General features: G+C 38.5%; 1 protein-coding gene across 1 annotated transcript in view; it reads right to left on the bottom strand.

Annotated features, from left to right (window-relative positions):
* The window catches only part of kcnj3.L (potassium inwardly rectifying channel subfamily J member 3 L homeolog), a 121,834-nt gene that overhangs the window by 98,139 nt on the left and 5,606 nt on the right, over nt 1-18,089 (bottom strand). The window contains exon 2 of the mRNA XM_018235784.2: nt 9,604-9,820. Coding sequence (XP_018091273.2) covers nt 9,604-9,820 — 217 coding nt within the window. The remainder of the gene's footprint in view (nt 1-9,603; nt 9,821-18,089) is intronic.

Here is an 18,089-nt window from a genome sequence, read left to right as displayed (position 1 = left end):
ATTCAATTCAAAGTTTTTCCCCTAAAAAACGTTGATTTCTCAAAGTCCACCAATTGACTCCAAATAGGTACTAGGAGGTCCCCCATAGGCTAAAAGAGCACTTCAGCAGGTTTTAGATGGCGAATGGTCGAAGTCAAAGTTTTAAAGAGACAGTACATGATAAATTCTTATATTCGAATTTCAACGTTTTTTTCAAATTCAAATCGAATTTGGACTATTCCCTAGTTGAAGTACATAAAAAATAGCTCGAAATTCTAAGTTTTTAGCTTCGAAAATTCACTTCGACCTTTGATAAATCTGCCCCTTAGTACAAGAGTTCTATAGTGTTTGCATACCCTGGCACTCCTGGCTCGGTCTATATGCTGCTTATGTCCCCCCACTCCTATAAGCAGTGTAATAGGGCCCAGGCAGTAACTGTATACAGAGAAAGGCACTAAGCACAAATTCTGCTGGTTGATCCTTTAGTTCAGATTAAAAGAAACTGGTGATTAGTCATGAAGAAATGGCCACTTTTTCAAAGAAGGGCAATTAAACTACTGTAAACTCAAACATCAGGAAAACAATACTATGCAATCATACTAATCCATCACGCCTGGACACCTTTCACTCCCGCAGCAGCAAAACCTTGTAAGAATTTATTTTTCTGAAATGGTAAATTGCCATTTTGATTTCCTTGTAACAGGCAAAGCTTTTACTCATATGTCATTGATTAGCCTTAAAGGGCTGCTATGCTTTTATATTTCATTACTGAACTGTGCTTAGTAGCAGCACATTAGAGAATATTCTGTAATTCACACTCAGTTAACTGAGTGGAGCTTATAATTGAGAAACAATGATCAATTTCATCATAAGCCAATACCATGCTTGTATGTACAGTATAGAGTGAAGAAAGGAACTCAGACAAGAACATGCAAACTACATTCCTGGTTGGGATGCGACTAAATGAATTGCAAGGCAGCAATGCTAACCACTGTTGGCAATAAGATATCAGCCATTGTCCAAGAATGTTTCAGACATTTCCTTTGTACATGCATTACAGCTATCATAGCAAATCAAAATAAAGTTAACATTATCTGAGGACCTCTATAAAGTAGTAGTAGTATAAGGACAGCCATGCACAGGAACATAACAGCTCTTACTATACTACAACAATTAATTCAGCTCTATTTTCATTCAGAAGGTAAGGGAAGGTACGTAAGCTAAGTTAGTTAAGATTAATTTCTTCATCACTTCAGCAAAATAAAAATTAAAGTTGTGGGGTAAACTACTGCTACAAAACATTTATGGCTCATCTGATTACAGAACCAGCTTGTAAATCATTTACATTGAATCTATGCAGCCCTCTTTTTTTAAGGGGACAACCTTACTTAGAGTGAATGACAACCTATTGAACCTATTGTTATGCCTGGATGTTCTATACCAGTGGTCCCCAACCAGAAGCTCGCGAGCAACATGTTGCTCGCCAACCCCTTGGATGTTGCTCCCAGTGGCCTCAAAGCAGTTGCTTATTTTTGAATTTCTGGCTTGGAGGCAAGTTTTGGTTGCATAAAAACCAGGTGCACTACCAAACGGACCCTCTTTTAGGCTGCCAGTACACCTAGGGGTGACCACATAGCCAATCACAGCCCTTATTTGGCATCCCCATGGACTTTTTCATGTTTGTGTTGCTCTCCAAGTCTTTTTTACATTTAAATGTGGCTCACGAGCAAAAAAGGTTGGGGACCCCTGTTCTATACAAATATACACTAGAAACATTGGTTTTGTTGCTTTCCAATGACTACACACAGATTTATGTTGTATCCTTCACCAGAGAATGTCTAAATATTAATCCTCATACCCCCCTGGGGCAGAGGGGGGGGTGTAGGGGGTGCTGTTCATGTTGTGTTCTATGTTCTTTTTTATTAACACATTACAGCAAAAAGGCAGCAATAATTAATCCAGATAAAGCTTGCTGATAGCAGCGAAGCCAACTGGTAAAAAAGACTTGCCTATTTATAATTGTATTATTTAATGTATTCCTAGCCAGAGACCCCTAACCTTTTCTAAGCTATAGAGCAATAATTCAATATAGGCAAATATTTATTGGCCAAATTCTGTTAAAATAAGGATGCAGTTTATGAGACTGTGAAGTTCTTTGTTAGTGATGGGGGGATCATAACAATGCAAAGAAGTGTGTCATTTGACCCTTAGGCTTCTAGCTGAAAGTTCTATTCTATAATTTTTGTTCAACATAAGTGAAATAAATAAAACACCCCCATTTGATATCAGAAATTAGTGTTTGCACTAGAATGGTCATTCAGGCCAACAGTTATGAAGGTTTCAGTTTTACCAGAGGTTGACAAAAACAAATTGCCTACTGTTTGTAGCCTTTGCTTATGTTTCTAAAAAAATCTAGTAATGGAGAACAAATGCCTGCTGACAAACTAAACCCCCTCCAAAGGCCTTTCTACCCCTCCTGAACTGCACCACCAGGGAGTCTCACAACGGCTCCTATCGCTGTACCTAACTAAAAAATGCAGAGTAGTGTGCCAGTGTTGTCAGATGCCATCTCACACTACTTTGGGTCCTCTTCTTTGCAAATGCCAAATCAGAGAATGTGCAGTTGACAGGGCCGTTCCAGCCATGAGGCAAGGTGAGCACCTTGCCTCAGGTGGCAGTGAACAGCTAGTTACAAGGGGCGGCAAAAACCCGCCTCCTGTAACCTCAAGAGCCGAATTTCCGGTTTTTAAACCGGAAATTCGGCTCTGCTAGTGCAGAAAGCGCTAGCGATTGCGCCCCTTTTCACTCGCTCTGACGCTAGACTTGCGACAGCCTCACTGGCTAGGAAGGAACAGTTCTTCCCACATACAGCTAAAGGAGGGATCTCTCAAAATTCAGCGCATCCCTCCCCCTTCAGGCTTCCATCGCACACTTTTTCTCGTCACAGTCAGTTCCAGTCTCCTCCCTGAGGCAAAAATTGCTAGTCTGCACTTCAGCGCACCTTACACACACAGGCTCCTGCTGCAAGGAGGACACAGGCATTAGATGCACGCATCTCTGTGCCGCCACCACAACGCTGACACCCCTGACTCCCTCCTCCATGGCTCTCCCCTAGCAGGACATCAATATCAGGTACTATCCAGCCTTCTTAAAGGGGGTGTTTTCCCAGGCTAACCATGTCTAAGGGAGCCAGTGAGGGTATTTTCTCCAGGGGATCATCTACCTCCTCTGTTAAATATTTAACCTGCGCCAGATGTCGCAAAAGGCTACCAGGGGGTCATAAAGAACCCATATGCTCAAAATGTAAACCGGCCTTACAGGCTTCTGAACCCCCAAGCTCTGCTCCCCCCCAGGTTGACTAGGCCTCACAAGCAGTTGCACCTCCTACCCAGGGAGACCCTTCAGCTTTGCAAGCCGCTCCGGAATGGGCGACCCACCTAGCCAACCTTCCCAAGTTAGCCCTCTCCTTGGACAAACTCCTTTCCCAACTGGAAAATCCTAGGCTAAGGGTTCCAAAACGCACAGCCCCCTCTCCCTCAGACGAGGAGAGTGGAAGCAACTCCCTGAACCTTTCTTCCCCACTGACAGAATTGGAAGGGGAACGTTATCTCTCTGACGGTGAAGTGTCTCAAATTCAGACCACCCAGAGGACAAATCTCCAAAATTTTCTTCTGAAGCTGTCGATTCTCTGATCTCTTCCATCCTAGAGACGCTCAGCCTACAGGAAACTGAAGAGAACCCCAATTCCTCAAAGGCTCTTTTGAAAAGAAACAGCAGATCTTCACCAACCTTTCCAGCTCACTTCCACCTTGAGCAGATTATTCAACAGGAATGGGACAAGCCAGAGCATCGATTTCAGCCAAATCGTAGATTCCTAAAGCTTTATCCTTTTCCAGCAGATTCAACTGACAAATGGTCCTCTCCACCCTCTGTGGATGCCCCAGTCTCACGGCTGTCTAAGAACACAGCCCTACCAGTCCCTGACGCCTCTTCATTCAAGGACCATAAGGACAAAAAGCTTGAGGGTCTGCTCTGCTCTCAGTTCTCCACCTCGGGTACAGCCCTTCACTCGGTACTAGCCACAGCCTGGGTCAGCAGGGCTCTACAGACATGGTCTGACTCTCTCCTTCAAGCAATATCTTCTGGAGCCCCACGCCATGAGCTTTCTCAATTGGCATCGCAGATGCCTCTGGATGAAGTTGTGGACGGCAGACCTCTCATCTAAGAAGTCTCTCACCTCCCTTCCATTTAAGGGAAAGCTCCTATTTGGCCCTGATCTTGACAAAATCATCATTCAAGCGACAGGGGGCAAGAGCACACTACTTTCACAGCCAAAGACCCGCTCTTCGTTTTGCAGAAGAAACTTTTGTCATCCCTCACAAAACAAAAGCACCAGGTCCTCCCTCCTCGACATGCCCCCTCCAGCAGAGGACATTTTGGAGGCAAGCCCAGATCCACTTGGCAAAACTGCAAGCCCTCCTCCAGACCTGCGGACAACCTCTGCATGACGGGGTACCTCCTCCGTCAGACCAGGTACCCCTAGGAGGAAGACTTCAACATTTCGTAGATACCTGGCTCTCCATTATACAGGACTCCTGGATACACGAGGTAGTGTCACCAGGCTACCACCTAGAATTTTCCTCACGACCCCCTCATCATTTCTTCATGTCCAGACTCCCTCGGGAACCAGCCAAACAAAAGGCCTTTCGTCTCGTAATCTCGCACCTTATTCAGACAGGAGTGATCAAACCAGTCCCACCAGGGGAACTATTCAAAAGGTACTACTCCAACCTCTTCGTTGTTCCCTAGAAGGACGGGTCTGTTCGTCCTATACTAGACCTAAAGGGACTCAACAAATTCAGAAGGCCTCGAAGATTCAAGATGGAGTCCCTCAGATCCATCAGTGCAGCGATGAGCGAGGGCCAATACTTGACATCCCTCGAAATCAAGGATGCCCATCTCCACGTCCCCATTTTCCCTCCACATCGGAAATACTTGCGCTTTGCCTTCCAAAATCTTCACTACCAGTTCACAGCCCTTCCCTTCGTCAGTATAGCCAGCCAAGGAGGAGTCATCTTTTTTATTATTCTGTTGTTTCCTGCCTCCTAGTGGCATTAGCTATACCCCACTGTCTCCTGTGTCCCCCAAGCGACTGAAGAGAAAGAGATTTAACGGTGAGTACACAAAATCTCCTTTTTTTCGACAGGTATAGTTTTAAGACACCCTGGTGGTACAATTTAGGAGGAAGGCCACAGTGCACAGCACCTTTCCTTAATGCAGCAAAAAAGTTATGGTTGTGAATGCCAAATGTATGAATTTAAGCCTTGCGCCATCTGAATAACATGAAAATCATCACTGCTTTTAATAGGTTCCCCGTTGAGCATTAATTAGGATCTCTTTATATTCAGTTACTAAACATATGACTTAACATATGACGTTCCAAAACCCATTGAAAATAAACTGACAACTATTGTAGATGGTAGCCGCACCTTCTAACCTGTTGTTTTTCTTTGGGGTTGCCCCCTAACCGAGAGTTAGAAGCAACTTGGCGTGGATGTGCTGACCACTCCTATATAAATACTTGGTTAGGTGCTCAAGAGAAGAGACAGAAAGCGGAGTATATAACGTCGCACAATCCCAAATTACCCCTGTGTTAAACAAAGTGTCTACCTGCCTGAAGCGATCGACTTGAGAATTAAATAGATGAATAAATAGATTATAGTGTTCTTATTGTGATCAATCCTGTAAAACTTCTGTGATTAACAAAACAAAATTGAATAAAGTGCGTTTATGAACAATTCATGGTGACTCAATTCATTAAAGTGCATGGTGCCTGGTTGTGAACAAGGGAATGTGCTTGAGCCTGCGGCTTGGACTAATTAAAGAGACAACATAAAAAGTAACTTTTATTTCATCTACTAAAATTCATTGATAAGAAGGGAATTAATTATTAAAACCACTAAAAACAATTAAAACAGAAGGGTGGAAATCAGATCTGGATTTTGTATGAAAAGGGGTGACAGTGAAAAAGTTTCCTTAGACTGTTCCCTATCGATCTTACAACACCCGTTCCCCTATACTGGCTAGATAGTAGTCAGGGAGTACATAAAGGGTAAGTTAGCACTGAGGCAGTGATCTCAGAAAAGATTAAGCAAAGGTAAGCGAGGATTAGGGATAGTGGGGAGGTGCCCTTGAATCATCAAGCGTAGTATGTCAGCCACTGTACAGTATGGTGTGCACGAAATTTAACTGACACTGTGTCCTCTCAGAGGCACCTAAGTCGTTATGGCCTATTCCCTAGACACTACAAAGGCACCACCATGTACTGACAGATCCGCTGAACAGGACACTCTGAAGAAAATTTCCCCCACCCAAAGAAGGTAAACCGTTCCTCCCCCTCTGGTCCTCAGACCCACTGCGTGCTTAAATAAAGTTCCCCTGCCTTAGGCACCGTAGCTTAGCCGCTAATTCAGCGGTCACAAAACTGGGAACCTTAGGGAACTTTATTTAAGCACGCAGTGGGTCTGAGGACCAGAGGGGGAGGAACGGTTTACCTTCTTTGGGTGGGGGAAATTTTCTTCAGAGTGTCCTGTTCAGCGGATCTGTCAGTACATGGTGGTGCCTTTGTAGTGTCTAGGGAATAGGCCATAACGACTTAGGTGCCTCTGAGAGGACACAGTGTCAGTTAAATTTCATGCACACCATACTGTACAGTGGCTGACATACTACGCTTGATGATTCAAGGGCACCTCCCCACTATCCCTAATCCTCGCTTACCTTTGCTTAATCTCTTCTGAGATCACTGCCTCAGTGCTAACTTACCCTTTATGTACTCCCTGACTACTATCTAGCCAGTATAGGGAAACGGGTGTTGTAAGATCGATAGGGAACAGTCTAAGGAAACTTTTTCACTGTCACCCCTTTTCATACAAAATCCAGATCTAATTTCCACCCTTCTGTTTTAATTGTTTTTAGTGGTTTTAATAATTAATTCCCTTCTTATCAATGAATTTTAGTAGATGAAATAAAAGTTACTTTTTATGTTGTCTCTTTAATTAGTCCAAGCCGCAGGCTCAAGCACATTCCCTTGTTCACAACCAGGCACCATGCACTTTAATGAATTGAGTCACCATGAATTGTTCATAAACGCACTTTATTCAATTTTGTTTTGTTAATCACAGAAGTTTTACAGGATTGATCACAATAAGAACACTATAATCTATTTATTCATCTATTTAATTCTCAAGTCGATCGCTTCAGGCAGGTAGACACTTTGTTTAACACAGGGGTAATTTGGGATTGTGCGACGTTATATACTCCGCTTTCTGTCTCTTCTCTTGAGCACCTAACCAAACATTGAAAATAAAGCATAGTCATATTTATTTTCATGGTGTATCAGAGAAATAAGGAAAAGCTTATTAGATGTTGCACTTAAATAAAGTTCTGTATTTCAGTATCCAACTAGGTCCATGAAGAATAGGAAAGGAAGTATATAATGGTGTCAAGTGTTGCTTTACCCCTGTAACAGATTAAACTTTCTGCAGAGATGAGCAAATCTTTTTGCAGGACAAATCGTGGCAAAGTGTCACGCTGATCAATCAGCAAAACTGTGTTTTAATGATTCACATCCGTTTCCCAGTTAGGGCAGGAAACAATAAAGGTAAACCAAAGACAGAACAAGGGTCAGCCAGTAATAAAATGACAAAGATAGTGAGATCAATCTTGAATAGGAACATTAAAATAAAACCCTCATAGGATAATCCGACAAATAGAGTAATAGACCTCTCAACAAGGAAGGCTGGCTATACTATATCCTACACAGCAAACAAGGAAGGTTGGCTATACCATGTCCTATAGAGCAAACAAAAAGAACTGCCATCTCAGGACATTGGGGAGTACCACCCAGTGCAATAAGAAACTAACCAGACAAGCATTAGCATTTTGAGGACCTACAACTTTAGAGGGTCCTATTTGACCTTAAAAAATATGTTTACCCTACTTAAGGTTTGTATTGTTGTTCATCTAGTGCAGCACTGGTGGGCATTTCATGTTACTCAACAGTGACCATAAAGGGGTTAAGCATTAAAGCCATTGCATAGTTTCTTGAGTTTTATTTTTTTTTAATATTGTTCTAAACAAGACTCAACCTAGAAATTGAAAAGATGACGTGGTACTAAACTATTTTATACTGCGGGCAATATTAGAAAGAAAGAAAGAAAGAAAAGGCCAGTGAGTGGTATATATTTAGTGTATATGGATACACACCTGATACCAGAGAGAGAGAGAGACCCATAACACAAAAACTTTTAAAAAAAAAGTTTTAATGTCCATTCCGAACTGTAAAATATGGTGTCTAAGCAGCACTGGTGGGCCATGCAGGCCATGTGAATAGTATGATGTAAAAACGACATTTGTCCAGTCTATAAATACATGGTGCTGGATCCACAGTATACTTACCCATAACAGGAACTATGTATGTTAAAGAATTAGCTGAATGAGAATGTGTGATGAAAATAAAAATGTAAATGTTTGGTTGCAATACTATGTTATAATATAATTAAGTTTAGTTTCTGCAAAAAACACAAAGCTGATGTTAAAAAGTACTGTACGTGTAGAAAGAACACCTGGATGCAGCAAGATAATAATAAAGTAGGAAAAAAAAGGAAACCAAAGGAGTATTCATAATGACTCGGAATGCAAATGCATGTTGTTGTTCACATATGACAACAATCTTTTAAATCCATGTATTGTATGTGTAAATTCTTTGTTTTGGTAAATAAAATCTACCACATGGTGTCCTAACAAAAGAATTATGGCCTGTAAGAGGGTAACATAACCTGTAATATAAACTAAAGGTCTGCCCAGTGAGTTATAAGTTATAGGTCCCACCATATTGTTTATAGAAATCATTGTACCATTGCACTTCACTAAATAGGCAGCAGCAATTTATCATGGGACTTGAAAAACATGAAAAGTCTGTAGGATAATAGGGCTCTGGAAATGCCAAGAATTGAGGTGTTGTCAATGTTATTTCAGTTTTGCAACAGCAGTATAGTCCCAATGTATTCAATCAAGTGTAGGCAGGGTGGGAGTTCAAATCTGAAGCTCATGCTTTCAAAAGGGTGTTTGATACAAATATTTGACTTGATTGCTTCAAATCCTGTTATCAAATAGCCATTCAGCACTTTTTTTCTGAACAGATGGCATAAACAAAACTCAGGGAGCTACAAAATACAACAAAATCACTCAAGCTCTTCTACATGAAACTAATTAGCTATTGTTTGTTATAGCAAGGTTTTTGCAGGGGCTGATCAAAGCTAGATTTGTGAAAAGTGGCCCAATCCAACATTAAATAGATAATACTAGAAAAGAAAATAGAAATTAACAATTTTTGGAATGACCTTATAAATTATTGTTGTGACCAAGAAAAGATATGTAGGTCAGTCAATGACAATAAAGTGAAAGTAATTTTTTCTTTGTATATGACAGGTTTCACACAACTAGAGTTCTCCATCAAATAATCCATTAAAATAATCATCCCCTACCTTGTGGATAACTCATGCTCCATTATGATTCTCCTAAAGAAAAACTTAGTTGAAGAACAATGGAAAAGATCTCTCTTACCAGTAGTTTCCACAATGCCTTCGAGGATGACAACAATTTCAAACTGTTCTGTTTGCATGGATCGCTGTGAGAGCTCGTAGAAGGGACTCTTTGTGTCAATCACATGGCAGATTGTAAGTGGGGAAACAAGAAAAAGCTGGTCAGCCCCTGTGCTAAAGCCTACATCCAATTCAAGTTGATCGAGGGGAAGGAACTCCCCTTCAGGTGTCTGGCGTGACTGTAGAATAAAGGAAAGAAAACATCAGTACATATGGCAGTTTTCATAACAACTTGACATCACGTTTCCACTTTGTGGAAATTTAATTAAACCACTCAATGACTTTCAATGAAAGTTCAATATAAAGCAAAATTCAAAATACATTCTATAGAAATAAACTATAAATAAATATACAAAATAATTACTGTATGCTACTGCCACCTAATAAATCAAGCACTGTGTCTTGCACTTTGTTGCTGTAAATCACCTATACTGAACACTTTTTGCTCCAGTCAACATTCAAGATTTAAAGTGTTCCTATTCCTATTAAGAAAAAAGTTTAAACCACTGACCCAAAAGTAAACTTATACAGGTTGCAGTTCCCAGCATGTAGTGGTGGTGTTTTCATACATAGCCTTCAGCCAGTAAACCATGACTCACTGGCATTCTTTTGTGTGTATATATATATATATATATATATATATATATATATATATATATATATATATATATATATATATATATATATATATATGAAACACTCCAAACATTGTATATTATTTGTGAAAATTGAGACTGACTGAGTACAAAGGAATGGTGTTATCCTTATCCATAACCTACATTGCGGTTATACTAACTTTTAAGGACTACAGGATAGACTGTCAGTATACATTACCCAAAATCCATAACCGTTGGTTTATAAGCCTTAAATGCCATATAGCATAAGTGCCAATTGTTTCCATGTCCCTGGAAATGTTTGTATAGGTACCTGAAAATGGCTCTGTTTTTATGTGTAACCAAAAAATAAAAAACAGTTATTTCAAATATATTAAAGCCAGCAATCAGTTCTCAGACTCCATTTGTCACACAATAACTAGTGATGGGCGAATTCGCGTCATTTAGATTCGTCTGAAAATTTGCGAAATTCGCGGAACGGCGAAAAATTTGCGAAATGGTGCCGGCGTCTCGTTTTTGAAATTATTCACTGGCAGCAAATCGCGCAAATTTGCCGCAAATTTGTGCCTGGCGAATAAATTCGCCCATCACTAACAATAACCTGTAGTTATTGCAAATGAGTTCTCAAAACACATTTTTAAAACACAACTTTATACACTCTTTGTGCACGAGAACCACATTATTATGATTACTATTATTGTTGTTATTACTATTATTATCCTAATAATAATAATGCACATTAAATGCAGATGTCCTGAATCAAAAATTTACATTTTTATAAAAAATATAAAACTTCTAATTTTGGGAATATGAATATAAAATGATATTTGCCATTTTTGGAAGTCTTCATTAAATGTGTTATTAGCAGTATTAGCATAATAATAATTGTAAATTGCATTGTTATTCATTCATATAATAATATAAAAAATGTATATAATTTTTACATTATAAAAAATATGTTAACAAATATAAACACCTCCAAACAAGTGCTTTGATAGGAAACATTTTGCCCTGTTAATTCACTACAGTTGACATGTACAGAACTAGCAACTATGCAACTTCATCATTACCCTGAATACATTTATTTAATTAAAGCCGACATCCTTGGGGTGAAATGAACAGTGGACGGGGCTTCAGATGTAAAATTAGACATTGATGAATTTGTGCTGAGATTAACTTCAAAGTCAAAATTTTACAGCAAAGAACCTCTTGTAAGGTTATTTTCTTGCACAGAAAGCAGTGGGGTCTCCAGCATTAACTACAGCTATGTTCTGGCAATGAGCCCTAATGTCAGCCCAAGACACAAAAGTCTAACTCAAAATTGTACCACCCAAGGCATATATAAGTCAAAGGGTTAATGGATACAATGATCAGCTCAAACATTGGCCATAGGGTGCCAGTCAAATGTTATGAATTAATTATACAGAAAGAACCATAATGTACTTTGTCAAGGATCAGCATTTCAAACCCACGGAAAATACTTTCCAAAAGATATCATGCATATGAGATTAATACAGAAAAGGAAACTAAATAAACTTGGATTTAAGGAAAATTAAATTTTCAGCAAATAAAACACACCATTGGCTTTCTTTGTTTTAAAAAAAGTGTCTTTTTAAAGACATACAGATGCAGTTAAAAACACAGCTCACTGCAAGTAAACCACACAAGATATGACACAGCATTTAAACATTTTAATAATGATCTCCAGAAATCGGTGCAACATTGTGGTACAGTGTACATGATAAGATACAATCTGTTCCAGCCGTACTTCACTATTGGGGAAATTGTTTTTAAAAAAACAGGAATATTAACTTATTAATTATAAAATCCCAATATATAAAATCTCGAATTAATAAAATTGTGGAAAAAAACGTCCTCAAAATAGTGGTTTACTCATCAGTTTTAGTGAGTTTACAAGCTCAAAAAAAACCTCAAAATCTCGAATTGAATAGATAGTTTAAATTTTGGCAAGGATGGCTAAAGGAAAGTCATGGTTTATCTTGTGAAAATTCATGAGAAAAAAACTTTTCTCCTAATTCAGTTCCAGTTTTTTCCCCATAGGCACCAATAGGGTTTTTACAAGATAAACAGTGAGATGTTTTTCATCCATCATTGGAAGCAAAAGCAGCCTATTGGGTTTGTTTAATGTTTAAATTATTTTCTAGTATATTTAAGTTTGAAGATCCAAATTAAAGAAATATTTGTTATCCAGAAAACCCCATGTCCCGAGCATTTGGATTATTTAACCATACTTCTATGAGGGTGTTACTGGCTTATAGTTTCAGCCTTGCTTTGGTAGACTGAAAGATTTTATAAATGAAAAGTCTAATATTAGTGATGTTGTTCCATCAAGCTCTACTAGTGACATTGTCAGGGTTCTGCTACAGTTTCGTGTAAAATATAACAATTCCATGATTTATATGAAAATCGATTTTTCTATAGTAAAACACATTTCACAAATAATAAGGAACAAACAGGAGGTTCAATTAATAGAATTGATTATAAACAAAGCAGAGGATTAAGTGAAGATCTACTAGTAGATAATGGTCTACCTTTTGGGCATCCTTGCCATAGGTCTATGTAGGCATAGTGATTCCCTTGTAAAATGCACAAGCCCACTGAAAAGGGGCAAATTCACTAAAGGGCAAATTTTCAGCTGCAAAGGCCTCGCCACACTTTGCACCCCTTCGCCTGCCGTTAATTCGCTACCACTATGCTAATTCACTAAAATGCGTCTCGGCAGCCAAACGTTGGCGAAGTTTCAATAGCATTAATTCGTCATCACTAGCATTTCATATCGAACTTCTACGCCTGTTAATAAATTGGCAATCTCCATGTGGATTGGATTTCTGGGGAATTTTCACTAGTGAAGGCCACTTCGCCCTTTAGTAAATTTGCCCCCTTGTCTGTCCCATAGGGATCAGTTTTTAGGCTTGCAATGTAATGCAAGATAATCTGGGATTTGGTGTTTCTCTGCTTTCCATAGTGGGCAGTGAGCAAAATCTCTGAAAAGCAGATGGACTTCAAGTTCCAAAATCACTTCAATGGATCAATGTGAGTGCATTGCACTGTGGGGAACTGGTCCCTTCAGGACAGACAGCCTATCATGGTTTCCATTATATATATATATATATTAACAATTTTCATATGTTATTGTGTTGCTTCATTGATTCTGTATTTATGCTCCCCATATACAAACTGACACGGTGAAATATCACGTTCTAATAGTGCTTGTTTATGCAAATATGTGCAGCTTTACCACTGCAAATCACATATTGAACAGAGAGCCCTCAGTGACTGTACTGTTCGGTTATAGTATTAGAATATGATATAAAAATAGATTAACTGTACTTCTACAGCTTATACTGTTTTCTGTCAGAATGGACGGATATCTTCAGTTTTAAGTAGGTGATAAAAGCAAAAACTACATTTAATGTATTTGCCCTAATAGATTTTCTTTGATGACTCTATCATATGTATGAGGCCTGACTAGTATAAAAATAACCCACCCAAAAATGGGAGTATATTTTCACAGAGCAAATACTACTTCGTAACAATGCAGATAATTCTGTCAGTTTTAAACTGAAAATAAAATATATTCCCGCAGCCTGATTGGATGTTTCTAGTCTTCAAGGAAATATAAATACAGATGGAGCATATTTGTTTTGACATTATAATGCTCATACGGCCCAACATATAGTTGGGCCTGACCCAACCTATCCTGGAAACACCCAGTTAACCCTCAGCATGCATATGGATCACCCAAAAGTCAGCACTGGATTTATATCTGCCCTATACACTCCACACTGCGATATATATGACTTTATTTGACCTTGAGGTATTTATTTCACCATACTTCCTAGTGGTCCCTTTTTTCCCATTTTCAAATAGGAGAGAACAGGAGAGGGGCTTCCGCCCTATGTGGCCCTAATTCATATACAAGTTCAATAAATATTGGTAAAACAGGTCAACCTCTAGACATTTTGGGGCCTGAAAAATAATTTGCAGTGGGGCCAAGTAATTTCTAGTTATGCCAATGCACAGATGGTAACCTCAACCAAAAATAGATTATTGGACCAGTGGATAAATGATCAGCCTAGTTTCATGCACCATTTGAGTTGACAGATCATGGAAACAACCATTGGTTTGAGGACCTCTCCAAAATGACCATTAGTGTGTCTTTCTATTAGTGGGCAGGCAATGTAGAATATATCTTGCTGATATACAATGTGCCAGTGCCGCAGATATTATGTTTTTTGGGTTTCAGTTTAAAGTATGCTGTTCCATGTGTTGCCTAGCAACATGGAGCACAGAGATATCAAAATGGCCCAGCCATCAAAAAGTTACATTTTAGCAGGATGTTGTTGATGGAAAACTTCATTTAATGCTTTGCCATCTGGGATCATTTCACTTGTATACAATGATTTTTAGTATTAAATTGCAAGACATCATTATCTCCTACGCATGCGGTGCAATGTGCATTTACAGTACACACCGCTTATAAGCCCAATACTCCCTTCCAATAGGAACAGCTAAATGCTAAAGTTAATTACTGGGTTCCAAAAGAAACAGCAGATGCAGAATATTCTTAACAAAAAGATCTGTTCATTAGCTACGTGGAATTTTGAGATTCCAGCGAACAGGCTATTTATTGAAATCCCCAATCCTCAAGAGGTTCTTTATCAGAAATAGGCCATCATATACAGGATTTTCTCATTCGTCCTCTACTTTCCTAACATGGTGACTTGAATCATTAAAATATAACATGCCTGGGGCATATTCATTTTTTTTCCGCCAAGCAGACCAGCCTGTTCTTAACAAGAACCTAAAATATGAACACTCCTCACCAGAACAGCAGTTGTATAACAAACCTCATTGGAGCAATTTTTGGAAGGACAACCTGACCTGACAGTTTGTTCCAATTGAAACAACAATAGTCTCATCTGCTAATACCATTTACAATCAAATTAAACACAGGTTTTCCTTTCCATGGAGTGTTAACGCAAATGTGTAAAGGTTTAGCAACCTTCTGCAATCCTAATGAAAGGAAATCAAAGGACAGAACATTTTGTTAATGAACATCCGTCTTGTGAATTCAGGAAAAGCCTAATTCCCAAAAAAGCTAAGCAAGGGGTTTTTTTCGCTGCTCTCCGTTATTTAGCAAAAATGTAACCCACCACAAAGCTTTCTCAATGACTTTCTTTGCTACAGCCAAATACAAAATGCATGCATTTTTAATACACATATTTATCAGCCACCTAACTATAAACAAACCCAGGAAATGTACCTAACTGCTGAAAAATACAAGCCATCAGTTATAAAAGACCATGGGGCTTAATGGCAAGTTATTGACTATAAATCAGCCTCATAGAAAATTAGGTTATTTGGACTGCCTAAAAAAAAAAACAAGTAAACCATTTTTAAATAAGAAGACTTCTGTCACCATCTCTTGCCCATTACCACTTTACACCCATAAAAATATTTTGAAATAAGTATAAATGGGTTTAAGTATTTGGTTCTGCAATTTGGAACACTTTCTGAAACAATGTTGAGGAACCACCAAGCTGTTACAGATAGTTAATGACTATGTTAAAATAGATCCTAGTAAAATAACCGATGCAGTCTATCCCAGATAACACCAGAGCCAAGGAGTGTTTGGGAACCAATATTCTAATGCTCTCATGTCTCCTAATTTTGTGTGTATCCTTAGAATAAAGCTGGTCATAGACCATGGTACCATGGCAATCTGTCGTTTAGTTGATCAGACAGGTTGTTGTCATCTAACAATAATATCTCTGCATGGATATCAATGAGAGACTGTCATTACTATTTGTCGGACATAACTTTTGTACAATGGCTGTCTGTCAATTCATGGCCAGAACATCGTCTGATTTATTATTTTTCCTACTTTATTTAATCTTAATGGTTAGTTGTAGTTTAGAAATGATTGCTTGTTGGACATGACAATAAAATTTGCATGTCTATGACCAACTTTAAGTTGTCAATTTAACTCCATCAGATCAAGTTGTCTGTTTACCTGTCAGTGTATGGCCACTTCCAGACCACCTCCCTCACAGGTATCTGGCTCAAAATCACCCAGATATCTATTAGCCAGGTTTGTAAATCCTGTTTGGAGAAGATTGGTATGGTGAGGAAAGCAGTCGAATACAGTAAATTTAGTAGATGCAAGAATTACAGGGTCATCAAATTTCTTCTTGTGCATTCCAGAAATCATGCATGTTACATTCTTCCATATCTGCCTTACAACTAATATTTAAGTTTTCATCTTTTACTTTGAGATGGTGTTCTGTATATCATTAGAAGACGGCTTAAGTTAGGAGCCGAAACGTTGAAAATAAAATAATCTTTGTTTTTTTCACACTTTACTGAAGTCCTGGTTGTGCGGTTTATTTACCAATTTTATCATTAGAAGGCAATATGTTTAATTAGTCATTTGCTGTTTGTTCTTATTTATGAAAATGGTTTTTATTTATGACTTTTATTACTTTCCCCCTGAATTACTAAGTAAATATTTCTGCATGCACCAGGAATTTCCCATTCAGCGATGTTATCCTGAGACAGAGACCTGCTTTATATAAATCTGTAAAACATGTGCATATACATAGCTCACTGGCAGGGACCACACTCTCTTCAGGTGCAAATGATTTGGTGTACAAGTGTATTCATAGATTTCTGTAGTGTTTATAGGGTCAAACATTGAAGATGCAAGAAAATCCCTCGTGGGGCAGCCTCGTTCTGTTCACAGTAAACAATCATAATCGCAATTGACTAATGTAAAAAAAAAATGGCCAGCATCAAACGTTCAGAACATATTCAATTTCGCCCCGACAGATGTAATTCTGCACATACAGCAACAGAGGAGGAGGAAACATGAGGACAACACACACAGTCACAAAGATACAGAACTCTTCCTCTTTAATAAATTGCCTTACAATGGATCCAAGTATATATTTCAGATCATTACTAGAGATGGTGCTAAAGAAGGAACATTGGGGTACTTGAAATGCTGGGGTCTTCCAGGGGTCTTAAATGGATGATGTTATGAAGAGATATACTATTGGATACTCTCTAAAAACTCCCAAGACAAGGGCAGGACATTGGGTGGACAGTGTAGTTAATCAACCACTACTACACTGTGGGTTGGATATCCTTGATAAATATAGATAAGCCAACAATATCTACAGAAATTAAATATTAATAATTAGCACTTTTCCCAAGTAGTCTCCCTGCTTCAGTGACACTCCTGGGGCTAAGAGCCCCTTGGACAAATGCCCCAGTTTATAGGGCTAATCTAGCTTTATTATTTACATTTTCCATTAGGATTTGTCTAAATTTGAGTAAATCTTAAGTGATGAATAAATACATTTGCATAATCTGCTATAAATCTGATTTTGTTGGCGCTACTGCCAATGGTTACACTAACGAATAGTTTATATATAGTGAATAAAATACCCCCTCTTGTAAAATATAAGGATATTATAAGTTACAGGAGGAGTTCCATGACCATATAAAAACACAAGGCCAAAGGCCATACAGGTTATGGAATTCCGAGGTGACTTCTAATATTGCCACATTTTGCAACAGGGCATACTTTATTTATTATAATACACAAGTTTTAATGAGTGATGTGACAGAAATTACATTGATTATAGCCGATGACATCACTAAGAACCGTTTATAAGGATATCATTTACAGGATATTTATGGCTGTTGTGTATTATAAAATAATATTAGTAGCAATCTATGACTATATTTATGTAACTATGACTATGGCCAATGAAGCAATATCAAGAATCAATTATTTTCACATATA

Source organism: Xenopus laevis, chromosome 9_10L, assembly GCF_017654675.1.
Source record: "Xenopus laevis strain J_2021 chromosome 9_10L, Xenopus_laevis_v10.1, whole genome shotgun sequence".
NCBI lineage: Eukaryota > Metazoa > Chordata > Amphibia > Anura > Pipidae > Xenopus > Xenopus laevis.
This window is presented reverse-complemented; position numbering and strand designations above follow the sequence as displayed.